At 41.8% G+C, this 25,419-nt stretch overlaps 1 protein-coding gene across 1 annotated transcript; it reads left to right on the plus strand.

Moving 5' to 3' along the window:
* Nucleotides 1–340: 340 nt before the first annotated feature.
* On the plus strand, nucleotides 341–25,049 carry LOC125225993 (radial spoke head protein 3 homolog). Its single transcript, XM_048129807.1, has 8 exons — nucleotides 341–519; nucleotides 2,105–2,239; nucleotides 13,096–13,378; nucleotides 13,478–13,663; nucleotides 14,453–14,633; nucleotides 17,017–17,103; nucleotides 17,681–17,815; nucleotides 23,731–25,049. The coding sequence occupies exons 1-8, from the start codon at nucleotides 341–343 to the stop codon at nucleotides 23,739–23,741; spliced, it is 1,197 nt and encodes a 398-aa protein (XP_047985764.1). The 3' UTR covers nucleotides 23,742–25,049.
* The last annotated feature ends 370 nt before the right edge of the window (nucleotides 25,050–25,419 follow it).

Consider the following 25,419-nt stretch of genomic DNA (forward strand, 5'->3'; position numbering starts at 1 on the left):
AAATCATTTATGCCCTTTACAAAGGCCTATATATCACATGAATGAAGACGACAACTTATGTATCAAGGACAGAAGTGAGACAAAATGTAGTAGTATCAAGCAACCCTGCATGGATAAATGGGAAAGGTTGACTAAACAAAACAACTATTTATACTTTTCCTGCGGTCATCGAACCATAAGAATCATATGTGAATCTCAAGTTACCGCAGAGCAGATAAGCGGAGCAGGCATTATTTCTCTGGGAGAAGGCTGTGTCATTAAAAGCGAATCGCTCACAATATTCGCTCATAAATATCATACGAATAACCTCAACATCCAGCCTAATTTAGTGAACATCGTAATGCCTCCTATCAACAACATCATAAACTTATCAGTACCTATACAAGAAGAAAACGTTTCTACACCTACAAGCGGCGATTACAAGAAGCAATTTATGGATATCGATAGACAAGTGGAAGAAATGAAGGCTAGTGAATCTGGAATATTAGCCGACCAAATATCAACTCACGACGTCCATCAGTACGTCCTTGTATACCTACTATTAGCCGCCGCTATAGTAGTGTTCATCATATATACATGGAAACGCTTGCGTCTTCGCTGTTCGGCGCAGATACCTCCGGTGCCCCCCAGCGACGCATCCGCGAATATTAGAATCCAGTATGTTGCCAGAGATGACAATCGAGAGGAGGCCAACCCGCAACGTACACCTAATGTGCAACCCAAAACCAACCCCAGGATAAATTTTTCGAGAGCACGGGGACTCGACAAGGCTACGTCACCCATCGTAGGAGGACGATTCGCCGCGAGTGAATGATTTTATGTTGTGTTTACTTTTTTAATTTTATCATATCTTATATTTTTTATGTCTTATCTTTTTTCATCTCGCGCCCGGGAGCATGTACAGTCCGTACAAGGATTAACATTTCGCTCATCAGCACTTTCCGTCAGTCAGCATTTATTTTACCTATATGAGACAGTACATGCCCGACCGCCGCGGAGTGTATTCAATAATTGTATCATTTTTATCATATTATCAATAAATCGTTATATCAGTGGAAACTGCAGTGTTATCAACTATATCATCTCAAGACTGTGCGGGAAGCATCCCGAACATTTGCTGCACACGATGATCTCAAAATAAGCAAATCGAATTTTCAAAAGAGGTTTGATTATTTCACATTATTTCATATTATCATTGTTTTTCTATTGAAATGAATCGTTCACTGTCTCTAAATCAAAAATATTGTCTTAGACGCTGAGGTCTATTCAGTTAGTAGATCTTCCTCGTCATCCACACGTTACCCGTCCGCAATGTAAGCCTGGCGAAAGGTCAAAGTTATTTTGGTCAGATGGCAGCACGGTGCTCTGTTATCTTGTGAATGACTGTAGCTTTACAGTAGCTACTGCAGAAGCAGTAAGTAGCTACTGTAAACCGGGTCGGCGTTGGAAGTGTGAATTTTTAACACGAAATTGACAAGTGATGGCCTGGTATGGCCGGTATGACGAGCCACAGAACCTACAGCTGAGAGCCTCATTAACGATTCATGGCCGAATCGGGGCCGTCATTGAGCCGGGCCCTACTCGTTTGTAGCCCTTATCTTATCTCGATGCTACTTTATTGTAGTTTTCAGTTGGCAATCGCAATGGGAATGATTTCAGCAATGTCGATTTCATGTAGGTAGAGTTCGCTGTGAATCGAATTGAAAATACTCGTCAACAACAAAATGAATGCATCAAGAAAGCAGATTAATACTTAGTATTTGATACAAAATACTTAGTATTTGATGATGATGACATTGATGAAATAAAACGATAATTCTCACGGGTTGTAGTGCTCATGATGACCAATTCTCGATGTAGTCAAACATTGAAAACACGATTCTTCTGCTTCCAACCATAACCACATTCACAAAGTACCTCGACGTACCTACCTAGGTTCGTACTCTACAGTCACGATATGTTATACTTACCCAATGTGAGAATAATGATAATGACCTGTCTAAAGACAAATATTTGATTATCTCTGAAAAAGTTTATTTTTCCATGCACGTTTTCTTGCGCCAGTGTTTGATGTTACCCCTCCTGACCTGTCGTGTTGTTGCAGCGGCAGCATGGCGACGACAGGCGGCAACCTGATGCACGACAAGCGGATCGTGCGCGGCAGCACCTTCGCCGCGCATCCCCAGTCTCACGTGAGTTCTCACACTAGTGTAACACACTCTCATGCTCCCAGTCTCACGTGAGTTCTGTAACTACTGAGCATGACAGTCTCATGTATGTATTCTCAGTCTCGCGTTTGTTCTGTAACTAATGAGCACGACACTCACTTGGACCCCCAGTCTCACGTGAGTACTGTAGCACGGCTACCTGATACACAAGCGCATCGTACGCGGCAGCACCTTTGCCGCACATCTTCAGTCTCACTTGAGTACTGAGACTACTGAGTAACACTACTCTACTACTGCCGTCTATCCAAGTGGTGCCACGTAGTTGCAAGATCAGATTTAAAGTAAAAATATAAAAACACTTTCTTGGGCAATATGACAACCCGAAATGGGTTTTGGCGTTCAACACATCCAATACAAATAGTTGTATTCAACTAGGGAACAAATCAAATTATTTTATTGAATATTTTTTTGATTTGTTCTTTTTTTTTCAAGTAGTCACACTACTATATATAAATTATAAATTGAAATAGATATCATACACGAAATAAAAAACGGCAAGGCCCACTGGTGGCCGAGCCGGGAATCGAACCCGGGTCTTCAGCTTACGCGGCTAACAGTGGCCACCAGTGGGCCTTGCCGTTTTTTCTTTCGTGTATGATATCTATTTCAATTTATAATAGATGTATTATTTCTATCTTGTCTTGCGTAGGCGTTTTTTAAGTAAATAAAATATGATGTAATCTATGTATACTTCTAACTGTTCCAAATTCATTCATGTCCGAAATTTTTCACTTTCAAAGCCAAACATAATACAATAAACAGTACCACCTAATTAGGGTTTGAGATCCGGATATCCGGATATCCGAATTATCCGGATATCCGTTGAATTTGAGATCCGGATCCGAGGACTCATAGGATCCGGATAATACGGATAATACGGATCCGTTAAATATAGCCATCGATCTACACCAGAAAGAGTTTTCGAATAAAACTTATGAATTATTTCGTGTATTTTGTAGCTTAAAATGTTTATTCATTTTTATTTCATTCAAATACTACAGAATATCAAGTTGTTAGGTTAGGTACATTACGCTATGCGAAGAATCTATGAAACTAATATGTATTAGGTACTTAATGTTTCTTAAGTAAACGAAATGAACAGTAAACCATCGTTTTTAAAACTGTCGTCGTTAGTCGTTACTAACTGGATGCGTCCCGACAGGAATAACGATAAATTATTAATCTAAATATATAAAAGAAGAAGCTGACTGACTGACTGACTGACTGACTGACTGACTGACTGACTGACATATCAACGCACAGCCGAAACCGCTGGTCCTAGAGATTTCAAATTTGGCACGTAGGTTCCCTATATAGTGTAGAGGAGCACTAAGAAAGGATTTTCCAAAATTCACCTCCTAAGGAGGTCAAATGGGGGTTCAAAGTTTGTATGGGGAAACAAGATTAGTTTGACTAATTTATTCGAAACTTCACAGGAAGATTCCTTAAGACATATGACTGAATACGTGTTTCAGGTTTTTTGAAAATTTAACCCCTAAAAGGGTGAAAAGGGGGTGATAAAGTCAAAAAATCAATATGGGTATCGTTTTTATGGTTTATCGGGTCGCTGATCACGATAAATACAACGTTTTTAAAATCTAACGAGGCGGAAGTGAAATACCTTCTCCCCTGTAGTGGTGCAATGGGGTTTAAATATCAAAAAAATATATAAAAGAGGATATTGACTGACTGACCGACATATCAACGCACAGCCGAAACCGCTGGTCCTAGAGACGTCAAATTTGTCAAGTAGGTTCCTTATATAGTGTAGAGGAGCACTAAGAAAGAATTTTCCAAAATTCACTTCCTAAGGGGGTCAAATGGGGGTTCAAAGTTTGTATGGGGAAACAAGATTAGTTTGACTATTTTATTCGAAACTTCACAGGAAGATTCCTTAAGACATATGGCTGACTATGTGTTTCAGGTTTTTTGAAAATTTAACCCCTAAAAGGGTGAAAAGGGGGTGATAAAGTCAAAAAATCAATATGGGTATCGTTTTTATGGTTTATCGGGTCGCTGATCACGATAAACACAAAGTTTTTAAAATCTAACGAGGCGGAAGTGAAATACCTTCTCCCCTGTTGTGGTGCAATGGGGTTTAAATATATAAAAGAAGATATTGACTGACTGATTGACATATCAACACACAGCCGAAACTGTTGGTCCTAGAGATTTCAAATTTGGCACAAAGGTTCCTTATATGGCGTAGAGGAGCACTAAGAAAGGATTTTTCAAAATTCTCCTCTTAAAAGGGTGAAATGGGGGTTCAAAGTTTGTATGGGGAAACAAGATTAGTTTGACTATTTTATTCGAAACTTCACAGGAGGATTTCTAAAGAAATTTGACCCCTAAAGGGGTGCAAAGGGGGTAAAGTCAAAGCACAATATGGGTATCGTTTTTATGGTTTATCGGGTCGCTGATCACGATAAATACAACGATTTTAAAATTTAATGAGGTGGAAAAGAAATATTCTCCCCTGTTGTTGTGCAATGAGGTTAAAATATCCAAAATAGCCATAAGTATAGCTTTAGTTTTTATCTTTACTTCTGGTTCAAGAGATTTCAAATTAACACGGAAGTTCCTTAGAGGAGCACTAAGAAAGGATTTTTTATAGTTCACCTCCTAGCATGATAATTTGACAGGGGCAAGGACAGGGACAGGGACAGGGACAGGGGCAGGGGCAGGGGCAGGGGCAGGGGCAGGGGCAGGGGCAGGGGCAGGGGCAGGGGCAGGGGCAGGGGCAGGGACAGGGACAGGGGCAGGGGCAGGGGCAGGGGCAGGGGCAGGGGCAGGGGCAGGGGCAGGGGCAGGGGCAGGGGCAGGGGCAGGGGCAGGGGCAGGGGCAGGGGCAGGGGCAGGGGGGGCAGGGGCAGGGGCAGGGGCAGGGGCAGGGGCAGGGGCAGGGACAGGGACAGGACAGGGACAGGGACAGGGACAGGGATAGGGACAGGGACAGGGACAGGGACAGGGACAGGGACAGGGACAGGGACAGGGACAGGGACAGGGACAGGGACAGGGACAGGGACAGGGACAGGGACAGGGACAGGGACAGGGACAGGGACAGGGACAGGGACAGGGACAGGGACAGGGACAGGGACAGGGACAGGGACAGGGACAGGGACAGGGACAGGGACAGGGACAGGGACAGGGACAGGGACAGGGACAGGGACAGGGACAGGGACAGGGACAGGGACAGGGACAGGGACAGGGACAGGGACAGGGAGGGGACGGAACGGGATAGGGTTAGGGATAGGGATAGGGATAGAAATAGGGGACGGGGACGGGGGCATAAATCTACAGGTGGCTCAGTGGGAAGGTATTAGTAAGTAGGCATCGGCGAGTATCCTGCATCCGTAATAACTATTACATTCAATGTGCTGTAAGTAGATCGTTGTTTGCTTGCCTTTTATATGTTTACGTTTGCAATAAGTATAAGCAAAATGGAAAAAATTGTAAGCGATAATGCAAGGAAGTACTTTCTACCCTACCGACCATAGCGTCGAGATACTGGCTATGTGGGTTGTATGAAGTTTCCCCAGTATAAATATTTAAATAGGTAAAATACATACATATTCGTACCTACTACCTACGCTGTGGTCGCTTTGTAACAATTCTACAATCATTGCAAGAATTTATTTTAAAGCAATAGTAATATGTGTAAGGTACAGTCAGCCAAAACCGGACCGTACAGCAAATAGATCAGTTACAATGGCCCTCCAGTCGAGAATTGCCCCGCTTTACCTTAATCGAAATAATCGCGGACATCTGTACCTACAAAGAAACCTACGGATCCAAATGAAAATCTTATTTTTTGTAAACGTTTCAATAAGAATACTTTTATTACGCGGGCGAAGCCGCGGGTAAAAGCTAGTTTTGTATATAAGCAGAAACGAATGAAATGGATGCTTTTAAGCTTAAAGAGAAATTAATTACCTTTATAAAAATGTTATAGGCTGAATCCAAAGCCACTTTTTTTATTTATGAGATGGGAGGCTAACTAGCAGGCAGGTAGCCCGATGGTAAGCGATCACTCCCGCCCATGGACTCCCGAAACGCCAGAAGGATTGGAGGTGCCTTGCCAGCCTTTAAGCTGGGAGTGCTGTACGCTCTTTTCTTAAAGGTCGTATTGCTCCGGAAATACCGCTGGCGACAATTCATTCCACAGTATTTTGGAACTACTCAGCCGATTTCGATTAGTTTTATATATATAATAACGGAAGATTGTTCTAATACAGCCGGATTTAATGAGCTACGAGTATTAAAGGTTCAGGAAGTAGGCATTGAAGCGTAATTTCATGAAATTGGTACATGATAACTAAATATGTGTCACATATTTTACAAGTGTAATACTTTTTGTGTAGTTACATATTGACACTCCCTGGTCCAACGATTATCCTACTTATTTTCCTACTTCTGCCTGGATGTATTGGCTGTGGTTACAGAAGATTGACGTCCCAGTAAATACGGAGGTATTAGTGAACACTAAATTACCCTGTTATCTTATGTTAAACAAAAATATTGGCCTACTGTTTAATGTTATATGCTGTAAAATGGGATTGACATTAATTATGTGTAAAAAGTTTGTCTAAAAAGTTAATGACACAATAATACACTATATTTATGTCGTTTTGTGAGTTTAAATTTGACGAAATCCCTATAAAAAGCTAACTTTTCAACACGGATCCGTTTTATCCGAAATATCCGGATATCCGGATCCGTCATATTTTAAGATCCGAAATATCCGGATCCGAAAAATCGGCGGATATTGCAAACCCTACACCTAATGTTATTAGCACGATTTGAATAAGCCGACAGTTCCTCGGCGGCTGGCGGCGTCGACTCACTGTTGGTTTCCTTCCTCGGCTTTTTACCAGATGCTATCGTATGTGTTTACAAGCCAACACTCATAAGCGAAATATTCCGACTAGAATATGATAGAAACTATGGTTAGCTGAGATTATTTATTTCGTTGTTTTCTGTCCTAAATTCGTGCAGAGAATAGAGACAAAGTGTAACATTAGTTTGTCTTGCTCTTCTAATGAATACCTGCTTCTCTTATAACAATACATAATTACTCGTAGTTTCGTATTTTCTACTACTGTCCTTAGCGTCTATTTGTCTTTGTCTAATGTCCGAGAAATGGCATTTCTGCCACGCGAAACGAAAACGAAACGCCGCGAAAGGTAGTCTGGCTCTCTCGCGCCAATACGCAAGAGAGACAGAGATAGATATCTACGAGCGTTTCGTTTCGTGAGCGTTTGTGCCATTCGGCTACGTACCCAGACCTACGCGAGAGCGACATACTTTGCCACACAGCTGACAAGGGAAGCTTGCAACCGATTGCGACGTTTCGTTCGGTGACTTTCGTATTAAGTTTGAACTTGATTCAGTTAGCAGTGGGACAATTCTTGCAAGGACAGAAATGAAGGGGCATTCGGCGCGCGGCCGCTCGCCATCGCCACACAATGATCAATATTAGATGTTGGCGCCGTAAGTGGGCCGGCCGTTGACTGCCGCCCGCAGGCTGCTCACCTCGCTGACCACTACCTGATGGCCATTATACTTCTTATTGCGATGGAATAAACTATTAATAGTCTAAAACTAGTAATAAGTAAAACTTCGTCAACAACAAAACAGGCATTTAAAAGCAGTTGATGGCATCTGGCAAAACAAAAAGTCGAGTGCTTCTAAGGGCTTTAGTTACATGTGGTTTTAGATCTACTGTTATAAAACTTACTTATAAACAAACAAAAGTTGTGAGTAAACTTTCAAAAAACATTTAATAATTGGATGATATTGTTATGTTAGGGTATAGCTGGGACTCGATTCACCACATTAATAAGCCCGACCTAAGGTCATAGTGCGAAAGCCAACAAGTAGTTGCAGGTGACGATACTGATTACTGACATTATTATAGCAAGGTGAATGTCGCATAATCGCTCTATCATACCAGACCGGGCGCTGCAATACGCGATATGACGCATCCCACATTCAATATACATGACACCCGGGTAGCGACCACACAACTTGCAACCCTCACACTATGACTTAAAGTCGACTCTACAAACTGATCTTAATTCCTTCACATGCACTCAAATAATTCAGTGAAAAACAACATTAGCATGTCAGTCAGCGTTCGGGCAAATTGCTACAAATGACCCTTGGCTACTTACTGACCCCAATTTAAACTTTGTCATTAAAGTAATAGGGTCTATTATTGTTCACCCTCGACGACGCCTGACGGCTCTTGTCTGCATTCCTCCTATTTTCTTGCATAGACATTGTTTACTTACTAGTTTAAAACTTGAGTCTTTCAGCACATGTACTTGTTTACCTGTAATCGATGTGGACAGGAATAGACAGTTGCGGTCGTTTCAGTAATCATTTGACAAGTCTTTCATTAGTTTCAGTGAACGACTTCAAGAAATTTCTTCGATTTTCCATGCTGCGCTTATTTATACAATTATGCCTTGTTTAATTTTTAAATGATTATATAGAGTACCGGACATATTGGAGGCAAGTAAACTGTTCTAATTTTTCCTTTTTACTTTAATCCGAAATATGTCCTACCTAACCTAATGCATAGAGTCATTCGGGGTAACGGAACGCAGTGGGTAAACGTACGCAGTAGCCCGATCTCCGACAGCGGGGAAGGGGAGCGAGGCGTATGTTGGCAAAATTAGGTGGCGCTTGTGTCGCCGTTCAGGAGCCACGTGCCACTCCGGCACAAAATGAGTACTCGGTGCGACAGGTCGCCGAACGTCTGTGGTGCAATAATTTCGTTCCATATTTGTTACCGGGAAAAGTGTGTTGTAGTTGAATGGATAATTATCTGGAAGTAAGTTTACTTTCTTTCTATTGTATATTTATTGTACTTATTATGAGATCATATATATTTTCTTTAATGTAATTAACCCGTGTGGTGTGTCAGTTGATGTTAGAAATTTCCCGATTGGGGTAAGAGTGCGACTTTAAAAGTACGCATGTGTACTTTTACTCACGACGCGTACTCGTGCCCCAACGCGTAGGATAATAACAAAAAGTTGTTTAGTTTTTTTTTTTTTATTTCAGAAAAGAGGAGAGGTGAAGTTTGACACTAAGCCTGGAGCATTAGGAACCAACAAAAAATGCAATGCAACTATTAAAAAGAAACAAAATAAAAAGATTATGAATAAAAAGAGTAAGTTAATAAAATGCCCCATTTGTGACGAAAATATTCAACTAAAGATAATAAATAATTCATGTTCAAAGTTAGTTATTAGTAAATGTTCTAGAGGCGTAAAATAAAAATTATTTTAAAATTTAATGAGGCTGTTGAATTAAAAATAATTATTTTGATCTCTGTTCTAGTACAGTTAAACTTCCACGAACATAGTAATTCATCAATCAGCTTTCTTAATGCTATTAATGCGTAAGATGTTGAATAGTATGTTCAGTTGTTCACAACAAATGATAATAAATGTTGATTATTGCCAACCTTTATTTTATTCGAGTACCCACCTCTCTAGAAACCTGAATGCGTACGTTTACCCCTTGCGCGTAGTTTTACCCTAATGCGTGCGTAATTTTACCCACATATCGGGTCAAGAGGACGCATTGGGTCTTTTTTGCTTTAAACGTATGTACCGAGCAAGCTAATGAACATTGATGGTAAATTTGCCTAATTAATGAAAATGTACTTATATCCGACCAATTTTATACTTAAATAAGTCAAATATCTTATTTGGTATAGATTTTAGGGGCCATCAAAAATAAAGTGCGTGCTCTTGACCCGAATGACTCTACTATGTGAACGTAGTAAAACATAAAGGAACCGTAAAGTTAGTTTAAACATAAAGTAGCCAAATTTATGCATTTTGATAATCTAGCAGCAGGCTAGTAAGTAAGTAATAATTTACGTGTCGCTACGGCTACGGCGAGCCGGCCAGCACGTGACGCCGAGCGTGCCGCCGCGTTCATTCACGTCAAAACATTGGAAATTTAATGCAGATTTTAAAGAATGTTTTTTGCTGGAAATCACATTACTGTATCGATTTTGAGTTTTTGTTTTGTATAGGAGAACACTCTCCTCCTCCATACTGTTATAATTCACAGGAAACTTAGTAGGTACTCTCAGAAAGCGTAAGTCATTCGTTCATTATATATATAATTATGTTACGGTACATTAGATTCTTGTTTATTAAGTATACCGATAACACGCAAACAAGTTTCAACACTACAAGATAACTCTAACAGCAACTGATATGCTTAGCCTCGATGTAAGTAGGTACCTAACTCCTTATTATATTAGGCTGGCTTGACCGTACGCCCGGCCGAAGCAAAGCACGCACGCAACGCGCACCCTCGCACACTTGTCTTTACCTTGCATTTATTTACATTCCAACGCGTTATTAGCCGTGTCCTAATATTTGCCATCATTTCGCGATACTCAGCCGCTGTCACGATTTTACGCGGCTGTTACAATTTATTCTCCGGTTCACATTAGTGTTTAATTTGGTAGTTAATCTAATCAATTATCATATGAACACTATTTTTAGGGTTCCGTAGTCAACCGTAGGAACCCTTATAGTTTCGCCATGTCTGTCTGTCCGTCCGTCCGTCCGTCCGTCCGTCCGTCCGTCCGTCCGTCCGCGGATAATCTCAGTAACCGTTAGCACTAGAAAGCTGAAATTTGGTACCAATATGTACATCAATCACGCCAACAAAGTGCAAAAATAAAAAATGGAAAAAAATGTTTTATTAGGGTACCCCCCCTACATGTAAAGTGGGGGCTGATATTTTTTTTCATTCCAACCCCAACGTGTGATATATTGTTGGATAGGCATTTAAAAATGAATAAGGGTTTACTACGATCGTTTTTTGATAATATTAATATTTTCGGAAATAATTGCTCCTAAAGGAAAAAGAAGTGCGTCCCCCCCCTTTAACTTTTGAACCATATGTTTAAAAAATATGAAAAAAATCACAAAAGTAGAATTTTATAAATATTTCTTAGGAAAATTGTTTTGAACTTGATAGGTTCAGTAGTTTTTGAGAAAAATACGGAAAACTACGGAACCCTACACTGAGCGTGGCCCGACACGCTCTTGGCCGGTTTTTTTTACTTGTAACACGTATTCATAATTATGTAATTCAATTCAACATGATTGTATAAGTTGGTCAAAAGAAGGGACACATAAAAATAACTGTTTTTTTAATGCGTATAAAAGTCAGGCGTTGTGTATCAAAAGTAGACCTTCCAACGGTAATAATAATAAATGACTGTTGATTACAGACCTACGCCTGCGAAATCGCTTGTAGACCTTAGCAGCAATAGTCACCACTTACAGCGACTAAGGTCTAGCCGTTGAATGACAAGTCAAGGTGAAGTGCCTTATGTTAGTATTTCCAAGAAACATAATTATCCAATTCAGAGAGCCTGCTTATTTTGTGTATAGAATTAAGGTTCAGATGGATAATATCAATAGACATTCAATGAAAATTTAATATCACACATCGATCACATCTACCAAATTTGGTCCTTTAGTGTCAAGTTTTCAACTGTTAGAACCTACGAAATTTAAAATTTTAATAAAAAAGCTTAGGTCTTTCAAAGCCCTACAACTTGTAGGCTACAAGAAGTAGGTAATATCAATATATCCTACGCGTGTGGCGGGCAGCGCTGCGGGTACAGGGCACGGGGCGCGGGCAAGGGCTCCCATAGCCTTGAGTGACGCATTTCCTTACGCGGTCACGCACTCCGCCTCATACGCCGCTTTATGATAAGTACCTACCAACACCTTACCTAATCACTAATCATGTTTCTCCAACCTCGGATTCCGTGCTGGACAGCAGACTATCTGCTACTGATATCAGAACTCGAATAAAAACGAATATCGTTCTAGTAAAGAGTCCCACAAAAACTTACTTTATGAAGATAGTCAAACATACTGCTAGATTCGTAGCATGCGTTTATTTTAGCTCTATGGATAGGGTTCAAGAGGTTCACATGTTTTTATGTGTCGTGGGATTAACGGCCTTTGGTCACTACATAGCCCCCGGGTAAATTATTGCTCCGAAGTCCGGCTGCTCCAAAAACTAATAAAAGTAGGTTTACTGGCGCGCGGCCGCGGCCGGGCCGGTGCGGACCGAGTCACTCGTCCGTCGACCGCGGTTAGAGTTCTAGTCATTAGGTAAGTACCTACGTACAATAATATAGGTACATTAATTATTGACAGTGTGTGTGGCCAGTCATACGAGACATCACAACACATGCACGGTCTCACTACTCAGTATTCAGTAAATAGAATGTAAACCATGTTACTGTCTAAATTGAACTTTACAATCGACTGCCCTATATTTGGCTGCGTAGGACGTGCATAGGCAGATAGTTGTTTTAAAAATACTCTCGGGTCAACGTATGTGTGTGCATAATATGCGGAATGAATTAATATTATTACAAATGATGTAAACACAAATTATTATAAGCCGGGCTTACACCAGCGTGATTTAGTCAATCGCGTCAGTGCGTCCTTTTTGCAAAATTAGTATAAAATAAGGCACTTACGCTATACGACATATCACGCGACCATGCTGATACCGCTGCGCTGGTCGTTCTCATTTGCAGTGACTTCCTAGACTTGCGAGACCATACATCTTAGGAAATACACTTCCCACTGGGAGACGATTGTTTTCCGACAACGGATCTAAAAATAAATCGTAGTTTTTCGATCCTCTACGAATTTTAAATATAATCATAACAACCAAGCGCAAGTTTAATATTATTTTTTTCACTTCTTTTGTTCAAAGGAAATTCATTCCTCCAGTTAACCTTAGATAAATTTACATGTTAGCTTATAACAATCGTGATGTCTATCTGTCCCGTTAGGGCGACGGCATCGAGAGCGCGGCAGCGAAGGCGGCGCGCACGCGGCGGCGCGCGCTGGCCCGGCGCGCCGCGGCCGCGCGCCTGCGCCCCGGGACCCCCGCCCGCGCCCGGCCGCCGCCACCACCCCATCCAGACCGAGTACTACCTGGAGGAGCTGTTCGACAAGGGCGTGGAGATGGAGGTCGGCGTGCAGACCGACCTCTTCCAGGACCGCCCCGCCACGCCGCTCTACGTGCCCGCCAAGACCGGCGCCGACGCCGCCACGCAGATCTATCCCGGTGACGTGAGTATTCAACTTCACTGTGGAGTTACCGGTTCATATTGTTATCAATAAACTCCCAGTTCCATAACTCTTATCATCATGTGTTCGTCCCGTCCACAGCTATTCGACTTCGACCTGGAAGTGTCCCCGATCCTGGAGGTGCTGGTGGGGAAGACGACGGAGCAGGCGCTGGCGGAGGTGGCGCAGGAGGAGGAGCTGGCGACGCTGCGCGAGCAGCAGCGGCGCTACGCCGAGCTGCGCGACGCCGAGCGCGCCGAGCGCCAGCGCCTGGCCGCCATGGACCAGGTACACTCCTCCTGCCTCCGACGCCAAAACATTTGTACTTCACATTACAATTATTTTTGAAGCCCCGTTCCGTTAAGAATAAGAATAATTTATTTGCTTTAAACAATACCAATTACACGGGTGTTAATGCGATAGGTGGTAAGTTTCATGTTTAACCATTAATGGTATGCAAACTCTATCATGCTTTACACATTTTATATATTTCATTCATTTAAAATATAAAGTCATACAAGGTTAATTACTTATTTGTCATGTCCAAAAACTCTTTTGTGCTATAATTTTTTTTTTAAGCCATTCATGCAACTGTCGTTTGAATGCAGTAATATTTAATTGTTTCAATTCGTTTGGTAAGGTGTTATACATATTAAGACACATAATCGTACAACTTTTTTTATGTTTTGCTAATCTTGGATGTTCATCGGGTAATAGTCTGTCCGGGTTACGGCAAGAGCGTGGATGGCTATCACAGGCTTTCTTAAATAAATCTTTGTGTTTATGAACAAACATGCACATTTCACAAACATTATAGAGAAGGAAGTGGTAACAAACCAAGCCTTTCAAAAAGTGGTCTGCAAGATTCACCTGGCCGCACCCCGTTTAATGCTCGAATGCATTTTTTTTGCCCAACAAAAGCTCTATTAAAGTCTGTGCTATTACCCCACATTATTAGGCCATAACGCAAAACTGACTCTACGTACGCATGATAGCAGGATAATGCCGTTTTAGCATCAGTAACTCTACGGAGTTGTTCCGTTCTAAACAAATTAAATCAGTCAATGTTCTTTTCAGCGTCTGTACGAGGAGAAGGAGCGGCGCGTGGCGGAGGCGCGAGTGGCGCAGGTGGCGGCGGAGGAGGCGCGCGCGCGGGCCGCCGCCGCCACGCTGGTGCAGGGCTACGTGGCCGAGCTGCTGCCCGCCGTGCTGGCCGGCCTGCGCGACCAGGGCTACCTGCTGGAGCGCGTGCACAGAGGTAACACACAAGCCTGCCGCCGCCGCCACGCTGGTGCAGGGCTACGTGGCCGAGCTGCTGCCCGCCGTGCTGGCCGGCCTGCGCGACCAGGGCTACCTGCTGGAGCGCGTGCACAGAGGTAACACACAAGCCTGCCGCCGCCGCCACGCTGGTGCAGGGCTACGTGGCCGAGCTGCTGCCCGCCGTGCTGGCCGGCCTGCGCGACCAGGGCTACCTGCTGGAGCGCGTGCACAGAGGTAACACACAAGCCTGCCGCCGCCGCCACGCTGGTGCAGGGCTACGTGGCCGAGCTGCTGCCCGCCGTGCTGGCCGGCCTGCGCGACCAGGGCTACCTGCTGGAGCGCGTGCACAGAGGTAATGGAAGACAAATGCGAAAGAATGGAATATGCGCTTCCGCCATATTCCTTGGATGATAGAACCTCGGTCTTTTTAAAGCAAAAGTGAATAAATAAGCTATCTTTTACAAACTGGTAAGCTCCATTCTAGACTCTGTTTTCACTTTTCTTGACTTCGTTTAGTATATCTGTCTCGACTAGGGTCAACCAACGAATGATCATAATAAAAATTTAAAAAATTGCTGGGACGGAACGAGTCTTCCCTGACTACGGCCAGTGCTACGTAATCGAAACGTCGGGAAAAAAGGTAAAATAATGTTAGTTGTTTGCGTTGGACCTGTAAGTGACATTAAGTACTTATTATATACAAAACGCTAGAATTTAAAGTGTTACACTACACCGCATAAACACGTCAGTACCTAGTTAAAAGTTAATAGCAAGTATTGCAACATGCACGAAGAAATTGGAATAAGTGGAATACTTAATATAAGAAGGATGCCTTTACTCGGCAGTGGGACGGTTGGAGTCTATGTATCGTCACAAAGTATTTATAAAATCGTCCTTGAGTCCGACGTAGTACCTACCTATATTTCTGTTACCAGGCCCCGTAGCCGAATGGCATTTCTCCGACGCGAAACGAAAACGAAACGCCGCGAAAGGTAGTCTGGCTCTGTCGCGCCAATACGCAAGAGCGATAGAGATAGATATCTACAAGAAGCGTTTCGTTTCGTGATTTTATAGATGATAGGGATGCCTTTAAGGTGGTTGCTTGTCAATAGATGTCCGACGTAGTACCTACCTATATTTCTGTTACCAGGCCCCGTAGCCGAATGGCATTTCTCCGACGCGAAACGAAAACGAAACGCCGCGAAAGGTAGTCTGGCTCTGTCGCGCCAATACGCAAGAGCGATAGAGATAGATATCTACAAGAAGCGTTTCGTTTCGTGATTTTATAGATGATAGGGATGCCTTTAAGGTGGTTGCTTGTCAATAGATGAATGAAGTCGTATATATTTTTTCATTTTCTCTGCATTGTGTAATTAAGCATACTAGTGTTCAATTGACGTATGAGAACATATTCTCGTCTGATTATATTGTTTTTATTTAAGTTTAGTTGTGGACACTTGGAGACCTTATACATCTCCAAGATTATGTGTTTAATGTTTAATGTTTATCTTACTTTAATTTTATTGTATAAATCTATATTTCCTTCCTTTGTAACATACGAGCACAGAATATAGTGTCTTACAGCTATGTTTTATTATTTGAATATTTAATTTAGCCTGGCAGCTTAAACATGTCATGCACACTTAAAAGTCTTTGCTGCGGTGGCGTCGTTGATCGGGTCGCCACCTTCCCGAATAAAGGTTGAGGGAGGCGATGGCTGAGATATGCGTCATACTCGTGAACGGGTGCCGTCTGTGAAGACCGGTCTGTTTAAGCTTACTGGGGCTGTTATAACTTAGTAACTTTAATTCTAATTTTTATTAAATTAGGACACTTTGTTCGGTTGTCGTTTGTTTCCTTTCTTTTAGTGAATATTTTAAATATATGATTTTGACTCATGGAGACCATATACATCTCTAAGGAGAATTAGATTAAGTAGATATACATTTTATTTTTAGTTGTGACATTTAGAGTCATTTGCACCTCTAAAGTAATTTTAGACTTTTTTTTTTTTTTGTATTTGTACTTTTTATATTAAAATTTAGTGTAGTTCTTGGTTGTAATTCGACATTTAGAGACCTTCTACATCTCTAATTAATTGTATAGAGTTAACTTTAGTTAGAACTTAGAATTAGTATATAATAGTATCAATTGTAATTTCAACTCAATTTTAAATATTTTTTTAAATACCTATGTACATGTGACGTGTAAAAGTGCCCCTGTGGCCTATTTGCTGAATAAATTATTTTGATTTTGATTTTGATTTTGTGAGCGTTTGTGCCATTCGGCTACGCATCCTGATAGTCTTTACGCCTCGCGCCTTTGTTTTTCAATCGTGATGTAACTATGGTGAGATCTGACGCTCAACTTGGTATTTCCAGGAGTGGACGAGGAGTTCATGCCGTGGCTGGTGAGCGCCGTGTCCGAGGAGCTGGACTCCATCATCACGAGCCGCGACGTCATCACCGGTAAGCTCACCGATCGCCACTTCATCGATCGATAGATCGATACGGACTTCAAGTATTTTTTCAAAAAATTTATTTTGAAGTGTACTTTCATTAAGGACCGACAACACAATTGAATCCCTGACGTTGGACGAGGGTATTTCTGGCCGCCTGATAATTCACCTTGTCGTTTGCTTCCTAAAATCATAAAATATCAACAGCATCAAGCATCATCCTCATCATCCCCATAACATCACCGCATCCCTACTCTGAGTGTATGTAGATCCAATTCCATCACATGATCAGCTCTCAAGTTATAGACTTTCGTGAGGCATAGGTATTCAACTATTTAAATAAACAGCGGTACTAACGTTATTTTATCGCGACTGCTTCGACATTTTTCGAGTCATTTAGAAGACCCATCATCAGGCATGAGTGCTCGCGGCGACTAGACTCTATGTCCATGTCCAAGGCATGTCGCAGCAGTTGCGATAAAATAACCTGAGTACAGTCGTTTATTTCAATAGCTCTCAAGTTTTCAAGGCAGGTAATTCATTCATTCATCAGTAACGCTAACTGAATGCAAATCCGCGTGTTACAGAAATCGTGCGCGATGTTGTGGAGGCCCGCAACGAGTTGTACCGCGCGGCCGCGGAGGCGGAGGCGCAAGTCGTGGAGCCTGAGGAGTCCATCACGCCGCCCTCCACGCAGGAGGAGGAGGAGGAGGAACCTGAAGGTACGCGCTAACTGGAGTCAACCAGTGACGCTGGCTAGTGTCTACTGACCCGTCCGTCGCATAGGGAGCGTTGAAAAACCTCTCTAGTAGGCAAATGACTGGAGAGGCTTTTGCACAAAATACTCGAATGGGTCAAAGTATATTCGCAAACGTCCCCAAAATAATAGTACGGAAACATGTGTACAGTTACACATTTTATCCTGGATGGAGCTGTTACCCAAAATAAAGAATAGGTACATTACTATGGAAGAAGCTTAATTGCATTATCAGGGATCCCCTCATTTTTAATGTTAGCTACATTTTTTATTTCATCTTGGTCTATATTTCATACTGTGAGTATATACATATGTATCATTGTATCACATATACTTTCTTGCTATGGACTGAAAACAACTGAAAAACATACAAGGTCAAAGTATTTTAGCCACTAGTTTTACTTATTGGCGTATTTTATCACATTTCACCACTTAACATTATATTAGAAAAATATTACAAATAACCCAATGCATGCGGATTCAATATGTGGGTGGCGCTGTCAGCGGCACCCGGCCGCGGCGCCACAACCTGTCGCCACAACTACTCCCTCAACATGTTTAGGACCTAATCCCTCAGAACTAAGGTACAGACTAGTAAACATATCAACGACTAGTAAGGAAGAACGCAACGAGTTGTATGCCTGAGAGGTAAGGTTGAGATTAGTGTGGAGGTGGTGGGCGACCGGTAGGGGTGTTGCATTCGCCGCGGTGCACGTGCGCGCGCAGCCGGTGCGGCGCGGCGGAGCACGGTGCGGCGGCGCGGGCGCAGATTCGTCGCGCCGGCAATCTGCTCATTACGGACCCATTGGTTCTGCATTAGCCGCACTGCGGTGTTGGGGGCAGGGTGCGATAGGGGCCAAGTTAAAAGAATAGCAACAGTGTTAAATGCAATGTGACGCGGTTTTTGAACTTTATGTTAGGTAGTCTTTTAAAATTCTGCAAGTAGTTTTTAACGATACTTTTTATTTAAAAAGGTAGGTACAGCTATTTGAAAGTCATGTCAAACATACGCATTCTTTAATTTTGTAAAGAGAGGCAGTTATAGGTACGTTTTATAAAATTTTGAATATGTAATGTATGTAAGCATTCAGCGTTTTGTACAATTCATAGATAATTCAAACACCAAACTTAATCTATAAATAGCGATTTCGCCTAACCAGATATACTACCTACCTGATTTAAATATTCTAGAACTAGTTACAGTTATACATTATTTACGTAAAATTAAAACGTATTAACTAACCGTGCTGCATTCATTCTTTAATATACTTAACGCACGAAACTGAAGCTCGAAGTATTCGAACTTGGATACTTTCGTCGACACTTGGCCCATTTTCTACCCCACACACTCACCACAAATAAAGCGATCCCGCAAAACCAGTGTATCCAAATCCTATCAGAGTGGTATGACGCCATTCCCCCGGTGCGGGTCGAGGGGGCCGGGTGCGGGGTGCGGGGTGCGGGGTCGGTGTGCGAGGGGTGCCACTCACGTCACGGTGTAGGGTTGGTTCGGACTCCGGACCATGGCAATGATCATATTGTAGTTTGCACTTAGGTCATTTTAAAGCCGTTTACCACCTTTTCATTTGGTAAGTAAGGAAACATGTATGTTATTACACACAATCACGAGCTCTTAATTCGATATCCGTAATTATTATTGTTACACCAATTACACTGGCTACTAACTTTGCTAATATTTAAATGTATTATTACCATACGTACTTAGTAGCAAGTGTAATTAGTGTAACCGTTCTTGTGTAATAAATAAATAAATAAGTGCATAACAAACAATTTATCATAGACTTTGTATGACGGTAAACAAATGGATATGTCCACGAATGATTTCCTTCTGAATGTTTTCGGACCTACCTTCTATGATGATCCTCAAGTCATTGTAGTCATTGACTTCCCGTTACATAACTTTATAACCCATTAAATATGGCACAGACAATGCGCCCGCTAGACGACGTAAGCGCCGTCACCCCAAGCACCGCGCAACATATCGTTTTAATAGCGCGCTCAATGGCCGCACGTGCGGCGTCACTTCAGTCACTTGTGACACTTGTCGCGTCACTTGTCGCTCGGCGCCCAGCGGCGTGATGCCGCGCGACAAACCTAGAGCGAGGCGTTCAGCTAGAACAGTTATTATACAAATGCTTTTTTATTTAGTTCAATAGGGAGATTAAGTGCAAGTGGATAAAGCTTTGCCGCTCGAATTATCACATAATATTTTTTGACAATGTGTTTTATTTAAATAACGACGTCAGCGACATTTCTACAAAGTTGGTACAGTCACCAGCAATAATATTGAATTCATTCATAATTTCTTCATGCACTTTTGCAGCTGATAGTACAAACAGGAGGCTGCATAAATATGTGACACACTCTTATGGCTCTAGAAACAGATATTTTTGCGGTCTTTTATTTGTCCGATGTTATCGCCGGTCCCTTTATACGCAATCATTGAAAACCTTAGCATTTTGAAGTACATTATTTTAGTTAGAAACAACAATAATAACAACAATAATTCGTAGCATATACAAAATAAAATTAAAACGTAAAGCAAAAACAGAAAAACTACAAGAGGACAGTAACAGTCAATGCCGCTACAACATAAAACGGGGGCGACAGCAGGTACGTGTCTATAATGGGCTATCAGTAAAATATTCACGAAATTAACACTAAGCACTTATTTAATATTGTGTAACATTCGGACTTTACGACAGTTGAATGTGGCCGACTTGATGTCTACACTCTACACTAACTTTACAAATACTTGGCAGTAAGAATTACGCAATATTTTTAACACAGTTACCAAAACAGTATCAATATTATATCAGTATCAATATTATATAACAAAATAAGACATAAACATCTGCATCGTATGTTTATTTACACAAGTTTATTAATCAACCGTACAAAAACACATTAATCAAATAAGCTCCGCACTCCACGCAGATTCAATTGTAATCGACGCAGCAATTTAATTGCATTGTGGATGCATTACCGCGGCGGCACGGGCGATGCTATCTGACCTGTAATTCTCAATCGTCCACGATCAAAACCAGTGTCTCTTGATTCTAATATACCATTTGAGTTACGGGTTGAGGTGTCAATGTATACTGGGGTGTGTTCAAAATATGTAAGAATAGGGGAGCGATTTGTCGATGGTATCAAAACACGTGCGCGCTCGCGCGGAGGGGAGGAGTGGGGGGGAGAGATGGTGGACAAGTGATAACGTTATCAGATGGCGAGTAATGCAATCACGCACTTGACCGCGCATTAGCTGATTGATATACACATGCGGGGTCTATCCCGATGCAAATCGTTAATCTGTGGCGACGCAGGTGTTGGGATATTGTAGAGTTTGTTGGAATAATAAAAAACTACGTTGTGTTAATTGCGCTATTAATAATTTTATTCCGGACGCTAATACGAATAGGTACCTTGTGATAAAAACTCCGGGGACAAAAATCTATCATTTTATTACTACTTATGTAATTCAGTATACATTCGCCAATAGAACTGAGGTCTTACTTTAGTGTCTTGGCCAAAAACGATATATCGCGGGTTAGAGTAAGTGCACAGCAAACTTGCGTTGATGACTACGTTTCGTATTTATTGTCCTGTTTTGTCCCAATATACCTAGTGGCCTAATGGGGCCTCCAAGTTTCATCAACAGTTACCATCTGCTTCCAATATTTCCCCTGCTTCGTCCTAGTGCCATCTACAATAACAATTAGACCGACAGCACTCTGTTCCGCAGTAAACACGAACGTTGACGGAGACTTGGCCCCGCCACTCCCGACAGCCACCTGTCCAGTCCCATGCTCTTCCGCCTCCACAGTCAATATTTTCATAAGTCTTGTCTGCTCGGGGCCAAAGTAGCAACGAATCAAAAATAATCGTTATTAACGCGACGTTTTGTCTGAATTCCCGTGCAGTTGCACACAAAATTGCAAGTGCTATTTGAAATGGACCACGAGACCTGCCGTTATAGACGCTACTATTGATATAGAACCTTAGTGCGCAGGATTTAAAGTCGTTGTTCGCGTGCATGCGCATGCGCAGCTGCGTCAACATGCGCGCTCGCGCCCAACAACAGTGTAAAGAGCTTAAATGTTACAATTTGGAGCACTTAATGAAGGCACAATACGTGTCGCGTTTGTGGTGATTTCATTTGATGGGGTGGATGTTTTTTTTGGTGCAGTTTTTAAATAGTTTTATAATAATGTTGCTCTTGAAATGTAAACCGACTACCTTTTGCTTGCGGCTTTGATTAAATGGGTGGGTTAGGTACCTACATCAAGTGAGCAATTTATTTTACTTACGTTAGAAATTATTTACTAGGTACATACTTATTGGGTAGGTAATTAAAATACTATGAATGTGTTGGCGATGGAAACAAAAAAAAAACATATACATAATAATAATCAACAAAACAATTAACTGATACGACATATACACAAGCTGGGCGAGTAGCTGCGTTCTGGCACCTTCATTAACGTTATTGTTTTATTTACCTATTTGGGCTCCTGCCACCTAGCAAGCAACTTCTGTTCGCTACGCCGAAGCTCTACGGAGTGCTACGCTCGAGACGTATTTTCAGCCGACGGAGGCGCGCGCGCCGCTGCCGTAGCACGTGCTACAAACCTGTAGCAGTGTCTACGAGCTACGAATGTTACACAACCTACTTTTACACGTTATTGAGGATTTTTAAATGAATGTTGAATGTTTGTAATTTTGTATTATTTCTTTACCAAATCCCAAATGTCTATTACTTGTAAAAAAAAAAAAAAAAAACTGTTTATTTCTATAAATAATTACAAATAACATGTTTTTTCTTAACTACTAATCTTAACTAATAAAGATTTTTTGAGTGACATATGTGTTAACGTCTCCTACATATCTAGTAATGCAAAAGTGTTAACATGGATGTAAGCTTTGCTTCACTTTCATTAGGAATGCTCGCATTGCTGCTGCGTCACTTGTACAAACACCGAGACAGGTCAGGCAGCCGGCGCCGGGGCGCATAGCCAACACGCCAGTCGTCTACGGCTCCGTAGCGCATCAATCACTGTCACTCGCGCTAGTATGGACAAATGATACAGAGACACAAAGCATTTCGTTGTCAATGTTGTCATAGTGCAAGCGATCGTCACCTTGCTCAGGCCGGGTGGGCTCGCGCTGACTTAATCCGGCGGACCAACAGCATCACCTCACCGATCATTCCTCGACTCTATCTTTTTGCGTTAAGGCTTACTCTCCTTTAGCAGGGTGATGTTGAAGCAGTGGTAAGTCGGATCGCAAACAGGGTTGTGCGATCTGAACGATTTGTAATGTTCTTAGTGTTTGAAGTTCGCATTAAGCACTTATGCAGATTTAGCTTGGACACATTGCAGATGACAGTTCATTTCTCAGAGTTATTTTGTTTCTGCTTTATTCCCGAACATTTCAACAGAAACTTTCAGACCTGCACTGAGTGACCTTTCATTTAATTATCAGCGGACCCGAGACCCATTAGGATAGGGAGGCTCCTGGCTAGGTTTGGGTGGCGTAGGTACCCAAGATAATAGAAATCCTAGTAGGTATAGTACTAATAGACCTACTTATTTATTCTCTGGATGACCATTCTGGAATTCTGTCCATTTACTAGTTTTACTGTTGTACACCACTATTTAGACAGGTTACATTTACCACTTGGTTTCCTTTTTTACATAAACCGTTCTTACTATTTATTTAAGTTCCAATAATTTATTGGGAATACAAATTTTATACGCGAGCCCGATATCCACCAATACCTATTTTTTCTGGGGATATAAGTATTAATAAGTCATAAAAATGTAGAATGATTGAATAAAGTTGTATTTTCCGTTGCAGCGACGACGTAGGCCGCGGCGCCGAGCGGGCTGCGCCGCGGCCGCGGGCTCAGCGGCGACGAATGGTGTAGGAACTATTCTACTTCAACACCAACCTACATTTATCACGCGCGGGAGTTGAGTTGAGCACTGCTCTAATTACCTTCTGTGAGGGGAAATTGTTGCAGGGTTACACCTTAGAGGTTGTCTAGATTTTTTGTCTTAAGGGTTTCGACCTTTAAGCTGTGAGAGACGTGCTTTGGTGAACCTAATGTAGAGCATTATGTACAGGAACTCCGCGTCTATTATATGTAAATATCGTAATTCGTAGGCAGTAGCGTACTCCGTCCATAGGCAAACAATTAGGCAAACTATTACTAAGTACTCTAAGTAGATGCTTTAAAAGAATTATGGGTAATTAAAAACTTACAAAATCGTCTTACTAAATTTAGTACGAGTTATAGATTTATTGTATGAAAATCCTAAAGTGGCTTTATTAACTTTCTAGCAAGACGCCTCAAGGTCAATTTACACGGCGAACCTGTTAACTGTATTTTTTTAATAAACGAGTTTCTAAATCATTTTTATACTGAAATACTTTTTCTTAAGCAACAATGTATAAATTATAAATTATTCTTGTTTAGATTACCTACTAGTTTAAGGAAGAGTGGTACCCCTTACCACAGGTATTTGTTTACTTAAAAAGGGGTATCCACAACTAAAATTAATCAAGTAATTCTTTAAATGAATAAAGAATTTTTTAATTTTTTAATGTACTGCCTAGACGTTTGTCGAAGTTCTCCTCATTTATTAGGAACTGGAACTAAGTATGTAGGTATTAGCTATTATTTGAACTTTGTATTGTTTGTATGCGCCGCGAAGTTTGTACATTATGTAGAGACAGTTCTGTAGTTATATTTAGACCCTTATTTGTTATTTATTATTATGGAATAAAATTCTTATGATTAATATGTTGTATAAATTTGAACACTCCCTCAGTTATGAAAATTATGGAAGGGGCCTTAAACAACGGACTGTAACCCAACCGCAACTTGTAGGTATTCGAGCTGCGTGCTGACAGTGCGTGGCGTACAGTCTGCGTAGTGCTGTCGCCTTACAAGATGCTGTACGTATGTTACCGGCCTTAAAACCCTGAGGTATTTGTAATATAGTTACGTAGGTACCTACTCTGTTCAATAAAATATGATATGATCTTAGCAGTGAAACATTATGTACATATCTGCATTTAGGTATAAATATAGGTAGTCTACACAAAAGTACCCTACCGTAGGTACCTACATAAAAATAAGGTAATGTACCTAACCCACCAACAACACGACACGTAGCGTAGCTGATGTCTACGCCATTAATTTAATATTTTGCAACCATAATCCCCGACAAGTGCATAGTTTTTTTGGAGCCGTCACTTGTCAGCGGTCGGCGCGCTTAACAATAGTTTAATCGCGGCGCGATTAGCGTCAGCGAGGGATGCTGCGCGATTCTCCACGCCCTCCGGGCCTCCCCTCGCACAGCACAGCCCTCAAATAAGGTTACAAGTCGTACGAAAAGCGTGTTGTGTATCAGCAACGAGGAGTTCAGGGAGGGCATATATACCGGGACACGCGCCCGCGCCGGTCACTCCCGGGCACTCTCTGCCGCCGACCTTACCGCAGGTTGCACTTGTCAACAGACTTAAAGTCAAATTAATTTT

The sequence above is a fragment of the Leguminivora glycinivorella genome, chromosome 5 (genome assembly GCF_023078275.1).
Source record: "Leguminivora glycinivorella isolate SPB_JAAS2020 chromosome 5, LegGlyc_1.1, whole genome shotgun sequence".
Classification (NCBI taxonomy): domain Eukaryota; kingdom Metazoa; phylum Arthropoda; class Insecta; order Lepidoptera; family Tortricidae; genus Leguminivora; species Leguminivora glycinivorella.